Below are 16,476 nucleotides of genomic sequence, written 5' to 3'. Positions count from 1 at the left end.
ACCATGGAATGGTTGAAATTGGAAAGGACCTTTGTTCAAGTTGGGCCACCTAGAGGCAGTTGCTCAGAACTATGTCCAGATGACATCAGAATATCTCCAGAGATGGAGATTCCATAAATTTTCTTTTTCACCATTTCTTCAAGCCTGAAAAATGAAGTTCAATGTACCACACTTCCCAAAAAGTTTATTTTAACAACAAACAACAGCTTGAGTGAGAGTAGCAAAAGATTATTAAATTATTAAAGAAGAACAAAGTAAGATGCAAGTATCCTTTAAGTATCCTCAAACTGACTTCCTCAGTTCTGTGAAATCAAACGTATTAACCCTATCTCTACATTCATTCAAGTGTTCATTCAATAATCTTCAAACTGTTGAGAATCAATTTTTACAACAGATTGGAAACATCCCAGAGAATTAGATAAGAACATCTTTCAATTTATCTCTAGGAAAATAAAAAGTCCTGTCTGTGGCCTAATGGAATACTTCACCCAAGCTGACTTCACAGGAAGATGAAAACCAAATTATTAAAAAGTCAAGATAAAAATGGCAAATACTAACGAAGATGATAAAGCAATAGAAAAGCCCCCATGGAACTATCTAGAAGAAACAATACAACTAATAATAATTATATAATCATTAATATATTGTTGTTGATAATAATAAATATTAATTAAGTACATTTAATAGCTAATTAAAGATATCATTAATATTATTAAATTATCTGATTATTAATCACTGAGTCTAATATCCTTTTCTGACAGGGAGCATGGCTTAATGAAAATAAGGAGCTGGCTGGTGTGATGCATTTTTAGGTGATTGTGCAATGCATTCTTTTAGCACATGGAGATACAGTTTAGGTGAAATAATAACAAGATTGGTTTTCAACTAACTGAAAAAATGTAAAGAGTGGTTCTCAGCAGTTCAATTTCAAAATGAACAGACACTTCACACATGGCCCTGCAGGGCTCTGTCCAAAGCCAGGCTCTCTTCAGCATTTTCATTAATTAACTGAATGAGGAAACACAGCATGCATTAAAGACATTTGAAGATGATGACAAGCTGGGAGAACAGGCAGGAATGTTGGAATCTGAATTCAGTGACACCACTCCACAATAAAAATTGTAAGAAAGCAATGTAAATACGTAAAAAAAGTAAGAAAGCAGTACCCTGAAATTAAAAAATAGATGCAAAATATACCACATTTAGGGAAAATGTTTTATGCATACACACACACACAGACGTATATCTACACAGACATACATATACACACACACATACATACATACATAGCTCCCCAATGTAATTGAGAACTTTTGCTGATCTAGAAATACTGTAGTAGGGATCCAGGGTTTAAAATGGACCACAAATTTAATACATCAAAGCAAGACGGTTACAAAACAAGACAAATCTCATTTCTGCGTTCACAAAGAGGGTAATAAATAAAATGATAGTAACTATTCAATTTTATACGCCATATGTCCACTGGGGCCACAATGAACATTACTGAAAAAATACGTCATGAAACTGAATCAAGAACAAAGAAGTCCCCACATATTTAGAGAACACAAGGAAAATCTAAAAAAAATTTAGATGTCAGACCCCAAAAGAGTTATTAAGAAGATAATTTTCCTCCAAGTCTGCATATAAAAAAAGAGAATCCTCATTTTCAGTATGGGAGATGTTGGCTATGTATAAGGAAAATATTTCAAGGTGGATCATGAATGATAAGGACAGACTGTAGCATCTCTGCATGACTGGCCTTTGCTCAGGCTCTGGGGGCTTGGGGCCACAACCGTTCCTGTGATGTTCTCTTGTAGGGTCTTGCACCCCAGCAGATCTAAAAGCAGGGGTATGTGCAGGAGGGAATGCTTCATCTGTCCCACTAGAACAGGGGAAGCTGAGGCCATTCTCACAGGAAGGCACAAGATGAAAGCTCAAATGCCACCAGGAGTGCATGTCCTCAACAAGTGCTGATGCACTGGGGACAGAGCAGGAGTCTTATTCACTGTCTGCATCCAGTCTCGGGGTCCTCCACTGACATGGGATACACTGACATGGGATACACTGACATGGGATACACTGACATGGGGTACACTGACATGGAATACACTTAGTCATCTCATGCTGTCCTTTTGGGCCTTGAATTTCTGCATTTCTGTGATTGTGAATCACTCCCAGCAGACCCAAGACCCAACAGATCACAGAAAGAGACCTTTGATAGCATTCTTCATCAATACTGAGGCACAGGCAGATCAGCACTGACAGATTTCCAGATCTGACCCTCTTTAGCTTGGTAAAAGTAGGCCATCAAAAAATGAGATCATTAGTTCAGATACCAACATCTCTCACTTTAGGTATCATGAGTTCAAGAATATAAAATCTATTAGCATAAAAGGAGCTTTCTTTACATAAAAATAAAATTTACAGTGGGAAGGGTATTAAATAAAAGTTTGTAAAATATGGCCAGGCCCCTTGATGACTATATTCATTCTCCATAAGCAACCTAATCTTAGATATCCCAAGTTACCACTTTTTTTTTGTGATAAGTATTTCATATGTATGATACTGACTTCAGAAAACTGTGACAAACTAAGAAGCTTCATTTCCTCAGCAGTGTTTCAGACAGCTTTTCACACTCTCCACATCTTAAGAGAAAAAATAACTTACCTCACTCCAGTTGCCTACTATCCAGTAGGCATCACTGGGTAAACTATTGGATGTTATTACATGGCTGTTGTCTGTGACATTCCTTAAAACACCCCCAGATGCTGCACTTTGGTTGTTCAGAGCATGCTTGAGAGTTGAGGATTGTGTGCTGGTAGTCACGGTGTCAGGCAGCTTTATTTCTTCTCTGTGGTCACTCTGACCTCTTGGTGCACGACCAAGCTCTGTGGGCATTTCTGTAACCAGTGCTTGTGGGGTAGTTACCTCTACAACAGGCACATCAACCTGCAGACTGACATAGTTTGCTGCTGTTGGAAATGCCAGCCCTTGTGCTGCTCTGCTCACAGGACTGAGCACGGAAGGGTCTCGGTGATGAGATGCTGGTGGGGACTGAGAAGTCACACTCTCACTCTGAGTCACAGGAGAGGCAGTGTCCAAGGTTGTGCTTCTGGTCCTGATTTCAGGATTGAGTTCTGTGCTGTAAAAGAGATCAGCTGTTTTCTGGCTGACTCCAAGTGGCCCATCAGTGTTGTCAGATTCCTCAGTTAAGTAATCATAGCTGGAAGTTATTTCTGGATTACTGGTAAAAGAGGAAACAGGAGTGTCCTCACTTCTTTGCATCTCCCTCTCTGCAGTAGAAACTGGCTCACTTTTAGAAGTGTTTTCAGCATGGCTTATAATTTCAGTTCTTAAGTTGTTATGAAAAGGCCATGAACTATTATTTTGATATGAGCTATTTTCAGTAGAAACAATTGAGTAATTGTAAACATCACTTGATTCAGCAAAGTTATTTTGTAATGTCCTGTTGGCTGCTTCCTCTTTTCCTGAGACATTTACCAAACCAGAGGATGTAGGCAAACAGGGAGTTACACTTTCATACTTGGGTGTTTTTGTTGTTGTATGGAACCTGGGGTTTGGTTTGCGTATTCTGCGAGGAAGACTCCGTTCAGGACCAGCAGTTGTTTTTCTGATTATGATCTTGCCTCTTCTGGGTGCCTGTGGGGGCATCAGAAACCTTCCAGTAGAAGGGCATTGCTGAAGACCACACAGGGCCTTAGAGTTTGGTCTCTTGGAACTATCACATGGCTCATCATTATTTTTGGCACAAGTGACATTACGAGTCCTGATTCCACCACCGCAAGTGACTGTGCACTGCAAATTAAACAGAATTAATATATTTCCCTTCTTCACTGCATTGCACAGAATGCAGATGGTATTTGTTTATAACAAAGAAGCATCATGACAAATAATCAATTACAAAGCTTTTCCTGAAGAACAAGCGTTTCATTCTAGTGATGTTCTGCTACCATGGAGTTCTTTCCAAATTTTTTGACAGTAAATGTCACCTCGAGGAAATAGTAGTGAAAAAAGACTACATGATAAAGACAAAATATCAAAGTAATATGACAGAATTTGATTTCTTCACTGACTCACAAAGTTATCTAGCCAATACGTTTTCCACCAGGTTTATAAAAAACAGAGTAAAAATCTGGAATCGAACCCATACCTGACTGATTCAGTGCTGCCCCAGTGTCACAAACCTACTGTGGTGTAATTTCTCTGCAGCTCACAGACCCTCACTGACTTTACGAAATGGATTTTTCATTCAGTCTTAGTAGAACCATGAACTGATGCCAGTGCTTCTAGCACGTCTCTTCTCAATTAGAGACTACTGAAAGTAATTAGCTAACCTGGTTTCTATATAAAGGAAAGCACTGCTGTGTATAAAGGGTGCTGGGAGCTAAGGAGACCCAGATTTCCTGTGATGCTTTTCATCCTCAGGCCCAGAGGTGCCCGCTGTCACTCCAATAAGGGTTTTGTAAAATAACACTTCTCTGGTTTGAGATACTAAGGCTTGATGACTGGTTGAGTAGGAATGGAGATGTTCCAAAAAAGCCTACTAGAAGAATTCTTCCTAGGATGCAAGGAAGCCTAACCAGGTGCTCAACATGAAGTGATGAACTCTCCTTTTGCCAGGACTTTCTTGCTCCTGGCACATCTAACTCATTTTAGTGCTAGTCTGGGTCATGAGGCAGTAGAAACACCAGTGACTTTGTGTTGCTGGGGCACTCTGTTGTTCACAGCTGTAAAGTAACATCAGCTCTGCAGCAACAGGAGCAGGAAAGCAACCACAGTAGCCTCACAGTAGATGGGTTCATTAGCTCCTGTCATTTGTGCAAGTGAAATAGCCTGTCCTATACTCTCTCTCCAGTTTCTGCAGGTACAAAAATGTATTTTTGTCAGTAAGTTGTGAATACAATCCAACAGCACATGAGCACCAGCAGTGTGCCATTCCTACATAACTGTACCACTAGTCATGTAAGCTTAATCTATTTTTTCACAGGTATTTAAAACATGGGGGTTAACAAAACAATCAACATTCTGTGATGATGGTGTGTGAGCATAAACCAATCCAATACAGTCAAAAGATTTTTTTAGTTCAGTATGTGACTCTGTTCTCATAACAGTGAGTGTAATGAAAGAAAAGATTGATGAGAGAAATGAGAGAGGAGTTTTAAAAAAGAAGGGAAGGTAGTATTTACAGCTGGAAGGGACCCTCAGCAATCACCTACTCCAACTGCCTGAGCATTTCATGGCTGACCAAAAGTCAAAGCACGCTGCTCAGGGCATTGCCCAAATGCTCTCTTGAACACTGACAGGCTGGAGACATCCTGTTCCAGGGTTTGACCACCCTCCCAGGAGAGAAATGCTTCCCAATGTCCAACCTGAACCTCCTCTGGTGGAGCTTTGAACAATTCCCATATGTGCCCAAAGCTATGGGGAAAAAGGCAGTGTCTTGGATGCAAGAGATATGAATGTAAAGAATTTAAAAATGCTCTGTTGACCTACAGAGGTGACAGCAGTCAACCCCCCAGTCTGGCCCACAGCAGCCATTGCTCTCACACAGACTCTTCAGCACTAAGCACACTGTGCTCTACAGTCCCCAAAAGCTCAGCAAGTTAACATGCAACACTTCCTAAAGTCTTTAGAAAGCAGGGCTGTTTTTTTTTTCCCTGCATAAAGGATTTGTGAACACATTAAACAACAGAAAAGTATTTTTGAAAAAAATTTAAAACAGCAGGAAGCTGGTCCTCTCTGCTGACTATAATAGGTAATTTTGACAAAAAGTTCAGTGCCTCAGCTGACATGCATTTACCTCAGTCCAGTTGCTCACTGTCCAGTCAGATGGGCACAAGATATCTCTGTTGCATGACAGGTGGGTCTTTGGTTTCAGCAGGTGCTGGCACTCTGTGACATCCAGTGCCTGCTCATCAGATCCCACCGTCTGGATGCAAAGCACAGTTCTCTTCTTCTGGCCTGTTGGGCCACATGTGGTCGAACATTTCTGCCATTCCCCTGCCCACCACCTGAAAACCAGCAGGGTGAGAAACATCAGAAAACAAATCAGTACAAGCGCATCAAGGAAAAGGTCAGAGACAGCAAGAAAAAGAACCAGTAATTTAAAATCTGGGCTCAGATACATGTTCTTTACATGAAGTTCAGATCACTCAAGCTCTCCCATCCACCCTGTGCTCTAGTACCAGTCAATGAAAGACAGAAGCAGGCAAGATGTCCAGACAGAAGTAGGCACTAAGCTTATGCTTCAATAAAGTGTAAAAATCTACTGAGTAGGCAGTCCTTCAAATCCAAATTTGAAGGAACTGCTAGCAAATCTACTTAAACAAGTAATCTATTTACTCCATCCTACTGTTTTTCTGTTTATTGCTACCTCAGTCCAGAAGAGTTAACGAATGAGAATGAATGGGGAGTCTGTAATGACAGCAGAGAGGTGGAAAAGGTCCCTCTCCCCATGTGTAATGGATAAAGGGAGCCAGTACTGCACAAATACTCAAACTGGCTCTCTGTATGGGTTCCTCAAAAAGGGCTGTTCCCATTAGGGGGAGCAGTGAGGCACACAGCCCCAAAAACAGGTTAGTCAGAGCTATGCTGTGTGGGATCAGTGCCCTGCAGCACTGTCCCTCTGCACATCGTATCCAGGTCTGTCCTAGGCTGGACTTTTCACTCCTTCACAAAGTAGAAATGAGTTCCTTATGTGTCAATGTCATGATTAAATTCAGTCTTCCATACTGTGGTGTGCAGTTTCCCACCAAACTCTAGAACATCATTTTCCAACGTGCAAGGTGCAATTAGAAGGTCCAACGTTCCAAGGTGCAAAACACCTTAGCAACAAGAGCTGTTCCCTTTACCTTTGGGTCACCTTAGCATTTCTCCAGCATCATCCAACTATTTTTTCTCATGCTGACCCAGAGCAGATTGTGCACTTGCGTATCTGCCTTCCATGATAAGAAAGGGGAGCAAAAATTTCTGGGTTTCTACAGTTTGAGAAGCATTGGCATCAACTGTGACATTTACCTAAAGATTTATCTTTGCAGTTGAAAAAAAAAAGAAGGAAAAAAAAATCTAACCAACAAAAGCCTTTTTCCTTCACTTAAGCATTCCCTAAGCAAGAACACAACTTCAGGCTGCTACATAAAAAAATCTGGGCCAGTTCTAAACTCTAAGCTACAAAAGCTGCTAAACAATATTGCTTGTTCCAGAGTTTTCAAGGAGGTCACAACAAAGCCTTATAATGAAAACAAAGAAGGAATATATTTTAAAAAATCTTTCTAGGAAAGAAAAAAGCAGAAAAATTGCTTTTGGCTTACAACTAACAGTATTCTATTTTTTTTCTTTTAAGGTTCATGAGCTTAGAGACAAAATAATCCTATTCTGATAAATATATCAAGGTTCAGCATCCAGGTTGATAACAGGTTTTATGCTTTGTCCTTGCTGATAATCCCTCTCCCCTTCCCACTGTAGTTCCATGTTCCTTAATTCATTTTTACTTCCATTGCATATGAACTGATGCTGATGTGGAAGACACTGCTATCTATTCCTAATAATTGAAGAAAAAACAACCCAAACAACCAAGACTCAGAGCCATGAAGCTACAATACAGCTTATTTGTGCAGCCATCTGGGCCTCTCTGTGGCACCTACACCCATCTTCTTCCTGTTTAGTGATCTACACATACAGCATTTCTTTTTAAGTTCCCCAAAGCCCTTCGTGGCACTGACTGCTTTGCTCCAGAATGCAGTCCACCTCCACCACAACCCAGTGGTAAGGTCTCTAAAGCTAAAAAAACACCCAAAATATCTTTCTCCTCCTCCTGCCTTCCTTCAGGTTGTTTCTTGTTCTTCCAGATCTGCAAACAACAAAGGAATTCTAACAAGTAAATAGAAAAAGTAAGTACATCTCAGCAGAACACGGCAATAAAAAAGAGTAAATTATCACCACTGAATCAAGCCATTTCAGGGTTGTTATCATCTCTTGCATCTTCTTTATAATTTTATCTCTTCTATAATCTTGTAAATTGCTGACATTTTGGCACAAATGGAACATAAATATGTGAATTGCCCTATTAATTTTAATGGGACCAGATTACATATTTCCAGGTACGGATATGCTAAACTGACACCTCTTCCCCCTCAGCATTTTCAAACGGCTCTGACTGAGGGTTTAACAATTGGCATGTTGAAATACCAAACTCGAAGCAATAAATTATCAGAGCTTACCACAGAACCTTGAGCAGCAGTAATGGTGTGTGATTAACTGTTGCACAAAAAACACTTTTTAAAAGCTGTGGAGGTAGTCAAAAAGTCAGATGCTCCACAGTTAGAAAATCCCAGAATTAAGATTTTATTCTATTCCATCTTCATGATCCAAATAAAACTACTGTCAGACAGGTAATTTTTTTCTGTAGACTTCTTCCTCACTCAGCATAGGTAAGTTCAAAAAAATTTGCTTTAACTGGAAGTTAACTCTTATCATTAACTGGAATTTTTGATATTGTGTTTTCTTATTTTCATCCTAGGGGGCATGCATATGCCTTAAACATCCAAGAGTAAGAAATTTGACATGGAATCACCTGTGCCTCTGTCTCTTCATGGTTTCTGCTTGAGGACCTGAACTGTGGCATCTCAGCCAAAGGGGAACAAAGGCAAAGCAGGGATGGCAAAACAGCCAAGGTCCATTTGTGTGTTCTGGTACAGGATGCCCCAGAGCAGGCTCTGAACCACAGGGAAGAGAGCAGCACCTGAGTGACTGCTTTGCCAAACCCTGCTCATCTTGGAGCTTCTGCTGTGTCCTCACACTGCAGAGGCACAACCAAAACTGGGCATGACTGTGGAACACACACCCAGGATCCAGAAAGCACTTTCCTTATGGTATTTGTTAGTCTCAAAAAGGGCTTCTGCAGGCCATCAGGTAGGTTTAAATGGCTACGAAAGGTTCTTGAGTTACTCATAGACAACAGAAAACACAGCAGCACCAGGCTATTCACAGCAAGCCTGGGTTTGCTGACCTTTCCTTTAGTCCTTGAGAAAGCTCTTTAAGCAGAACACAAACCAGAGTCACACAATAACCCTCTGACTCCTAATGTGAATTCAACTTTTAAGAAGTTTTGGTACACATTTGAACTGAAATCAGTGATGAAAAAAGTCTTCTAAGTAAGCAATACACAACATCCAGCACAAGAGGCAAAGCACAGTGAGGAAGAGACACACAGAAATAATCCAAACAAATAATCTGGGTTATTTCCTAACATTTCCATTTCTACAAATTCCACTCATTTAACAGAAGGAAACATGAACCAAAATACTACATTAACCTAGTGTGATTCTAAAGAAAGCCAGTTTCCAGCTTCCCACATAGCTCTTAATAATTTGAGGCCAATGTAAACAAAAGTATTGCAATATTACAGTTTGAAAAGCTGCAGTGAGACTGATACAGAGGCATTAAAATAGTCTCAGCAAATCTTAAGGACTAAAAAGACTGAAAAAGCATTTATTAACTCTCATTAAATTAACTGTGCTATTAATTCACAGCCATTAATACACAGCAATCTCAGCTCTAAATACACAACTTCTGGGATGAAATGACCAAGCTGCTGGATCTCCCAGCCAAGCTGAAGACTCTGGTGAGAGACTGGGACAAGTTGATGGAAACTAAAGCCTCATGAGAGTCACCAACAACACTTGTTCCTGCCTCTGGTTTCTGATTCTACCTCTGACATTTACTGCTACATCAACTGAGTGGTTCTTAAGTTATAATGCATCAACAAATCTCTGCAAAATGAAATTACTGTCTTATCTCCACAGGCAGGCATGGCATGGAAAGATTGTGGTAGCAAACAAACAAACAAACAAACAAATGCAAAATGCACAATTTAGGAAATTAATTTTCATGAGCACTAATTTTCCTCAGACTGTCAAAATAAGAGAGCAGCCTGTCTGGTGAAAAACATAAGCTCAGGCAGTTTTGAGCTGCAGGTGTGAGTGCTCAGCTCTTCTGCAATTAAGCCTGGGACAGAGATAGGAAGAAAATCTCATTCTTTCAGGTGGCATTCAGTTGCCTTAAGTAAGATTTATCTTTTTCTCACAAACTGGGTTTCTAAGGCTTGTAACAAATTAGGCAGAGCCCAAAATCCTACAACATAGTCCTCACCTATACCTAGAAGACATGTGAATCCTGTTGAAAAAGCAGTGGCACATGATTTTGGGGCTATGGGGCTAAATGTTCCCTCCTTCCCATCATGGCATGTCACATCTAAAGAGAGACTGTTGGCTTTCATTATCTATTGGTCTAACATCAGGCACATCAAATACCAACAGGGCACACAGATTCTCACTCTGTGCATTGGAATAGAAACCATATTTCCTATTCTTACTATGCTGCTGGAAATGTAGTAAGCAGTCTGGAAGCAGGACAACACAATAACAGCAGCTAAAAAGCAGGAGATTCCAAGTACTTGTAAAATAACCTATTTATGCTTACTCTGTTCAAGTGGGTAGTCAAATTAAAAAGGCTCCAGACAATTTTCTTTACAGGGGAAAGCAAAACTTTATTTACAATGTTATAAGTAGTTAAAATCTCACTCTTTTTAAAGTATCATCCATTGAGTTTAACATTAACACCTATGGGACTAAATATCTACCTACCAAAAAAACATTGAACTGAAAACCATACTCCATAGCACAATGTGGAAAAAAGCATGCATTTATGCTACAATCTCGATGCACTGCACCTAATCAATATCACTGAAATGACATTTTAACTCTCAGCTGTCCAAACATATTTTTATTTTGCTCTGAATCAAAACATGTCATACATACATTGTGATATTTTTAATTTTTTTTAAATTTTCCTCTGAATTATTTTAGAAGAGAGTGTAGTAATAAGTGCAATAAGAAGAATAAAATAAATACAGAGCAAATCAGACTGAAAAACAAGAATGTTAAGGCTTAGGCTTCTCAGAAATCTGTAATTTAAACAGTTTACACCTCACTTTCTGAAATGGATTAATGAGATAAGATCTGGTTTGTGACAGCCACAATCACATTATTCTTTTTCTGTAGCTTCTGGTTGATAAATTATCTATTTCTTATTTAGTGGCCTAGCAGCCTGTTTTCCATCAGTGGGATTTAGTAGGGAAAAACCATCTTTTTTTGGACAGAATGTACTATAAAGCACATGGTTCACTTTTGAGAAGTGCAAGGTCATCCAACTATTTCAGTTCTGTGGCTGCAGCACTAAACACAGGTCTCCTGCAGTGTTGTGTTTAACATCTCTGCCCTCACCTCTATCACAGAATTTAGCCACCTCTCTATTGAACACTTTGTCCTCAGCAGCTTCACGTGGGCTCTCACTTATCCCGTGTAATGCCACGTGGGTCACACCTGCTTCCAGCATTCAGGTTTCTTTAGAACCAACAAAGTGCCCTAAGTTGTCTTCTTGGGTTTCAAAGGAAGATTAGTAACCATCTGTCTGGATTAGAGGTGCCACATATGCCATGGAAAAGTGAACATCAACTAACCCCATGCCGGGACTATACAGAAAGCAGATCTACAAAAGGAAGGGCTTGGGAAGAGTAAGTAATAATCTGCTCTTTGCTGCCATCTCTTCTGACACAAGAACTCAGGGCCACCAACAGAAGATACTGAGAACCACGTTCAAAACAGTTAAAATGTGGTGGTGCTTCACACAGGCACTAGAGCCATGGCTCTTCTTGCAGAGGAAGTTGTATATAAGAGAAGTTTTTCAAGGCTGCAGGGGGAGGCTGGATGAGTGAGGTTCATTGGAGGTTACTGATTAGACGAGCCATAAAAACCTTTGGAAATGCCTTGAATTAAAACCAGTTGGAAGCTGGAAGAGCATTACAGAGAAATCTGATTTGTGTTTGATTAATTCCTCCTTAGGCATGAAGGCCCTGCTGAGAGCTAGAACAGGGACTCAGACCCTTGGTCAAGCTCCTACAGTCACTTTTGTGTGACTAAGAGAGAAATAAATGTGCAGCATGGCTCTAGAATTAAATACATATGGTTTTCCTGCACTGCACTTTGTCATGATTTTGCTGTCCCCAGTAGGATGACTTGTGATTTCCACTGCAGCACAGAATGAGCTCAAGAAGCATAACAGGCTGTCAGCACACAGGATCTTTTCTGCCTGCTCTGCAGAAAAGTTTGGTTTATGTATGATATTCTCTAATCTACTCAAAAAGGGACAAATTCCCCTTCCTCACTTTCTGAAGAGCAGATTTGAATAATGCTGTCACTTAGAACAAATGGCATAAATTGAGTTAATTTGGAATTTTCAAAATGGCAGTACAATTTGTGCCATAAAAAACCACCTCATCTCTTAACTAGTCAACTAATTAAAAATTTTGGTCTACTGTCAATTGATTTCCTGGCAATCTACAAAGAATTATGAAATGCTAGTAGTTTATGCTGCAAGCACAAAGATGTAACTCCCAGAGAAGCACCATATACTGTTAAGAAGATACTTGGAAACAACGAATAAACCAAATGATCATGCAGAACTTTTAACATCAAAGTTTCATTAAATTCACTGCTGGCAAATACAACACAATGAACTCCAAGGGCTCGCTACTTCAATTTGATTTTGATTGAACCAGAATTACTGGTGTACCTTTGTGAACATGATAAAAAACTTTCAAAGACAATAGAAGATAAAACCAGGGTACCTAAAGCATGAAACAAAAACCAATATTGATCTCTTCCAGCAAATCTGTGCCTGTTGTACAAGCCCACAGTTCTGCAAGCACCTGGAATGTTCAGTCTTCCTTACCCTATTTGTTAAAATGGTAGTACAGAAAAAACAGAGATGAATATAAATTAAGACAATGTTAAGAGAAAGGAAGGAATTATTCCCATGTGATCACAGAATGAAGAAAACTGCACTTCACTCAAAACTAAAAATAAGAAGGAACATAATAAAAAAAATGCCAAATACTGTGTTGCCAAGAAAGTATAAAAATTAGTTTTAGAAGTAGGCATTTCTACTCGTCATCTCTCATAAAAAGGAAAAAAATAGTATAAAAAATACTGAGAAAAAACATCTAAAGGCTCTGCTAGTTGTTTTTGGAACACAAGGTAATTCTTTTTAGCTCACTTGAGCTAAGCCAAGAATAGAGTTTTTAAATATATGACCTATATGATCTTCAGGCACAACTGCACCCAAACTGAACAAGAATAGTATCTACATACATGAGAAAACAATCTCTGCCATTTCTGCTCAGTTACTTTCCTTAGAAACCTCTCAGGATGGCTCACTTCTGATTTATTATGGGGTTTCCAGCACCTTGCTCTGCAATGCGTGGCAGCCCTCACCACGGCAGGCTTTGGCTGCCACGCCAGCCCGGCTCCGGGAACACCTTCCTTCGAGTGAGGACGCTGCTTGCCACCCCCAGAGCCGCCCAGCGCCCTTACCTGGGCGGGCAGTCCCGCTCGTGGCATTTCTTCTGCCGCCCGTGGGGCTGCGTGGCCGGGTCACAGAAGGAATTCCTGGTGGCTCCGCTGCCCCTCCACACGCAGTGAGCGATCTGCCGCCGCACCCCTGACACACACACACACACACACAAATAAAAAAAGGAGCAGTCATCCCCACCGGCTGGGCATCAACTGCAGAAACCCACAGGTATGTGCATCCTTCAGTCAAGCTGAAGAGGTTAAGCAGAGCTCTTCTGGATCGGATCAGAGCTCAAGTGACATATTAGAAAGCACTTTCCTTATGGTATTTGTTAGTCTCAAAAAGGGCTTCTGCAGGCCATCAGGTAGGTTTAAATGGCTATGAAAGGTTCTTGAGTTACTCATAGACAACAGAAAACACAGCAGCACCAGGCTATTCACAGCAAGCCTGGGTTTGCTGACCTTTCCTTTAGTCCTTGTGAAAGTTCTTTAAGCAGAACACAAACCAGAGTCACACAATAACCCTCTGACTCCTAATGTGAATTCAACTTTTAAGAAGTTTTGGTACACATTTGAACTGAAATCAGTGATGAAAAAAGTCTTCTAAGTAAGCAATACACAACATCCAGCACAAGAGGCAAAGCACAGTGAGGAAGAGACACACAGAAATAATCCAAACAAATAATCTGGGTTATTTCCTAACATTTCCATTTCTACAAATTCCACTCATTTAACAGAAAGAAACATGAACCAAAATACTACATTAACCTAGTGTGATTCTAAAGAAAGCCAGTTTCCAGCTTCCCACATAGCTCTTAATAATTTGAGGCCAATGTAAACAAAAGTATTGCAATATTACAGTTTGAAAAGCTGCAGTGAGACTGATACAGAGGCATTAAAATAGTCTCAGCAAATCTTAAGGACTAAAAAGACTGAAAAAGCATTTATTAACTCTCATTAAATTAACTGTGCTATTAATTCACAGCCATTAATACACAGATGGTAGATCCCTGCATCTCTAGAACTTTTATCCTTCTCCTGGGATGCACAGGGCCTGTTATCATGGCATCAAGGATAAGTGTTAGATTATTTTGCAGTAAGTTTAGGAAACAAGCTTTTCCTTTCCTCAGGCCTCCTAATAACTAGTGTGGGAAACTATGTGGAAGAACAGCAATCTATAGAAAATAATTGGAAATAGTAATATATTCCTCTGCAATATACCTACTCATAGGATCATAAAAATGTTAAGTTTAGAAAAGCCCTGTAGGATCAACAAATCCAGTCATTAATCCTGCACTGGCTGAACCAAACAGAAGAGAGTTTTGCATGTATATTTGGGTCATTTCATAGAAAACAATGGAAACCTATATCCTTTTTCTTACCACCTGAGAATATCAGGTATGTGAGGAAATGCTTTCACTTTTTGACTACTTTCAGACTTCTGACTGACATATAAAACAATTACTGACTAAAGCAAAAGATTGATGACTGACTCTGCTCCAGTCAGATATGAAGGCTGATCTTGTGGAACAGTGATTAGTGTCACCTGTAAGGGAAGATTAAGAGACTGAGGCATTCAAGCTCCAGGGTCCATGGTGTGCAAGCTGCTACAAGACTGCAGTAAGTCTGGACATGGTGATCTCTTATCCATAGGCGACTTCAAACAGGAGAAAGCTTTCTGGCTCTGTGTAGAATTCCCAGGGAGCAGTGCTCTCTCTTATGCTCTGGTATAAATGTGACTAGAAAATTCAGCAACCTTCCTGCTAGCTGTAAACAAAGCAGTTCGCAGACACGTTTCTGTCCCTTTCAAAATCATGTTATGTTGCTGTTCCAAATGCAAACAACAAGAAATCTTTTGCTTTGATAAATTTTCCGTGTCATTTCAGCTGCTGCAATTCACTTCAAAGCCCCTATAAACCTTTGCAAGAGTTTTGCCTTGAAGTTGTACATTCTCATAAAGTGAACAGCTGACATCTATTAAATAGTTTATTCTAACAATCAAATTCTTTATGAAAATTATGTGAACTCCCACTGTAGTTTCAGAATCTCTGGTAGTTCAGCTCCAAAGCTGGAAGGAATCCTACATACATATATCAATACACACATATAAATGTAGGTTTACATGTTATGACATAATGAAATGTTTTTTATCAGTTTGAGCAAGTTGAAGTAGAAAACATTGCAGAAGTAGACAACTAGTCACTACTGACTCTGCCTTAGCAAGTATGTACAGTTATACAACTTCAGTGGGTATTATTCTATTTAAGCCACAGATTAAAAATTCTCAATATAGTGAAACCGCAGTAATATTTGAAACCTAAACGTTATTTCTAAAGGGCTTTGAGTGGCAGCTGTTTTCCTCATTTCACCACTTTGACTTCTCTCTGACCTCAATGGTGATTAGTTCACCTGGTGTGTACTGTCTCAGTTCTGTGAAAAAACAAGTATTTCTGGGAAAGATAGGAGAAACCAAGAAAGGTAATTGTCAGGTCAGAGAATAATCTTCATTTCACTAAATCTGCTCAGTGATTCTTCCTACTTTCCTGTAAAACTTTATCCCTAATGCAGGACTCATTAGATGTGTGGCTGACCCACACAGATCTTGATATCTCACTTGGTTTGCAAAGAAAGGTACCAATGCAAAGTCATCTGGGTGTGAAAGGTCTTTGAGAGAGGGATTAGAAATTTTTTTGCTGCAGAGCCCTCAGTTTGGGCTGTAAACAACAGAAATGAAGGATCATAAGCAAGTGTATAAAAGGTGTATGACAAACACACATATTTGATTTTAGAGCTCACTTGAACATGTAATTGTCTGAATTAGACACCCTTAGATACTCTGTAAGGAGTTCACTTTGTGTTTGAATGAACAAATTATATTCTGTGCATGCACAAGTTATGCACAGAATACAAGTGTCAATCTTTACATTCTCAGTGCTATAAAACTCAGACCCACAACAGTGAATGGAAACATTTGACTTTTGCATTCTAAAATCAACACTGCAAGTTTAGGAACACTTGGAGATAATTTTGCAAAGCAGCCTTTGTA

General features: G+C 39.7%; 1 protein-coding gene across 1 annotated transcript in view; it reads right to left on the bottom strand.

Moving 5' to 3' along the window:
• The window catches only part of ADAMTS12 (ADAM metallopeptidase with thrombospondin type 1 motif 12), a 140,561-nt gene that overhangs the window by 14,711 nt on the left and 109,374 nt on the right, over positions 1–16,476 (bottom strand). Inside the window, exons 17-19 of the mRNA XM_088157029.1 lie at positions 13,452–13,578; positions 5,822–6,032; positions 2,668–3,816 (exon numbers count right to left, since the gene is read on the bottom strand). Coding sequence (XP_088013155.1) covers positions 2,668–3,816; positions 5,822–6,032; positions 13,452–13,578 — 1,487 coding nt within the window. The remainder of the gene's footprint in view (positions 1–2,667; positions 3,817–5,821; positions 6,033–13,451; positions 13,579–16,476) is intronic.

The sequence above is a fragment of the Sturnus vulgaris genome, chromosome Z (assembly GCF_052056855.1).
Source record: "Sturnus vulgaris isolate bStuVul1 chromosome Z, bStuVul1.hap1, whole genome shotgun sequence".
In the NCBI taxonomy this organism is placed as follows: domain Eukaryota; kingdom Metazoa; phylum Chordata; class Aves; order Passeriformes; family Sturnidae; genus Sturnus; species Sturnus vulgaris.
The sequence above is the reverse complement of the archived record's forward strand: the minus strand, read 5'-3'. Positions and strand labels throughout refer to the sequence as shown.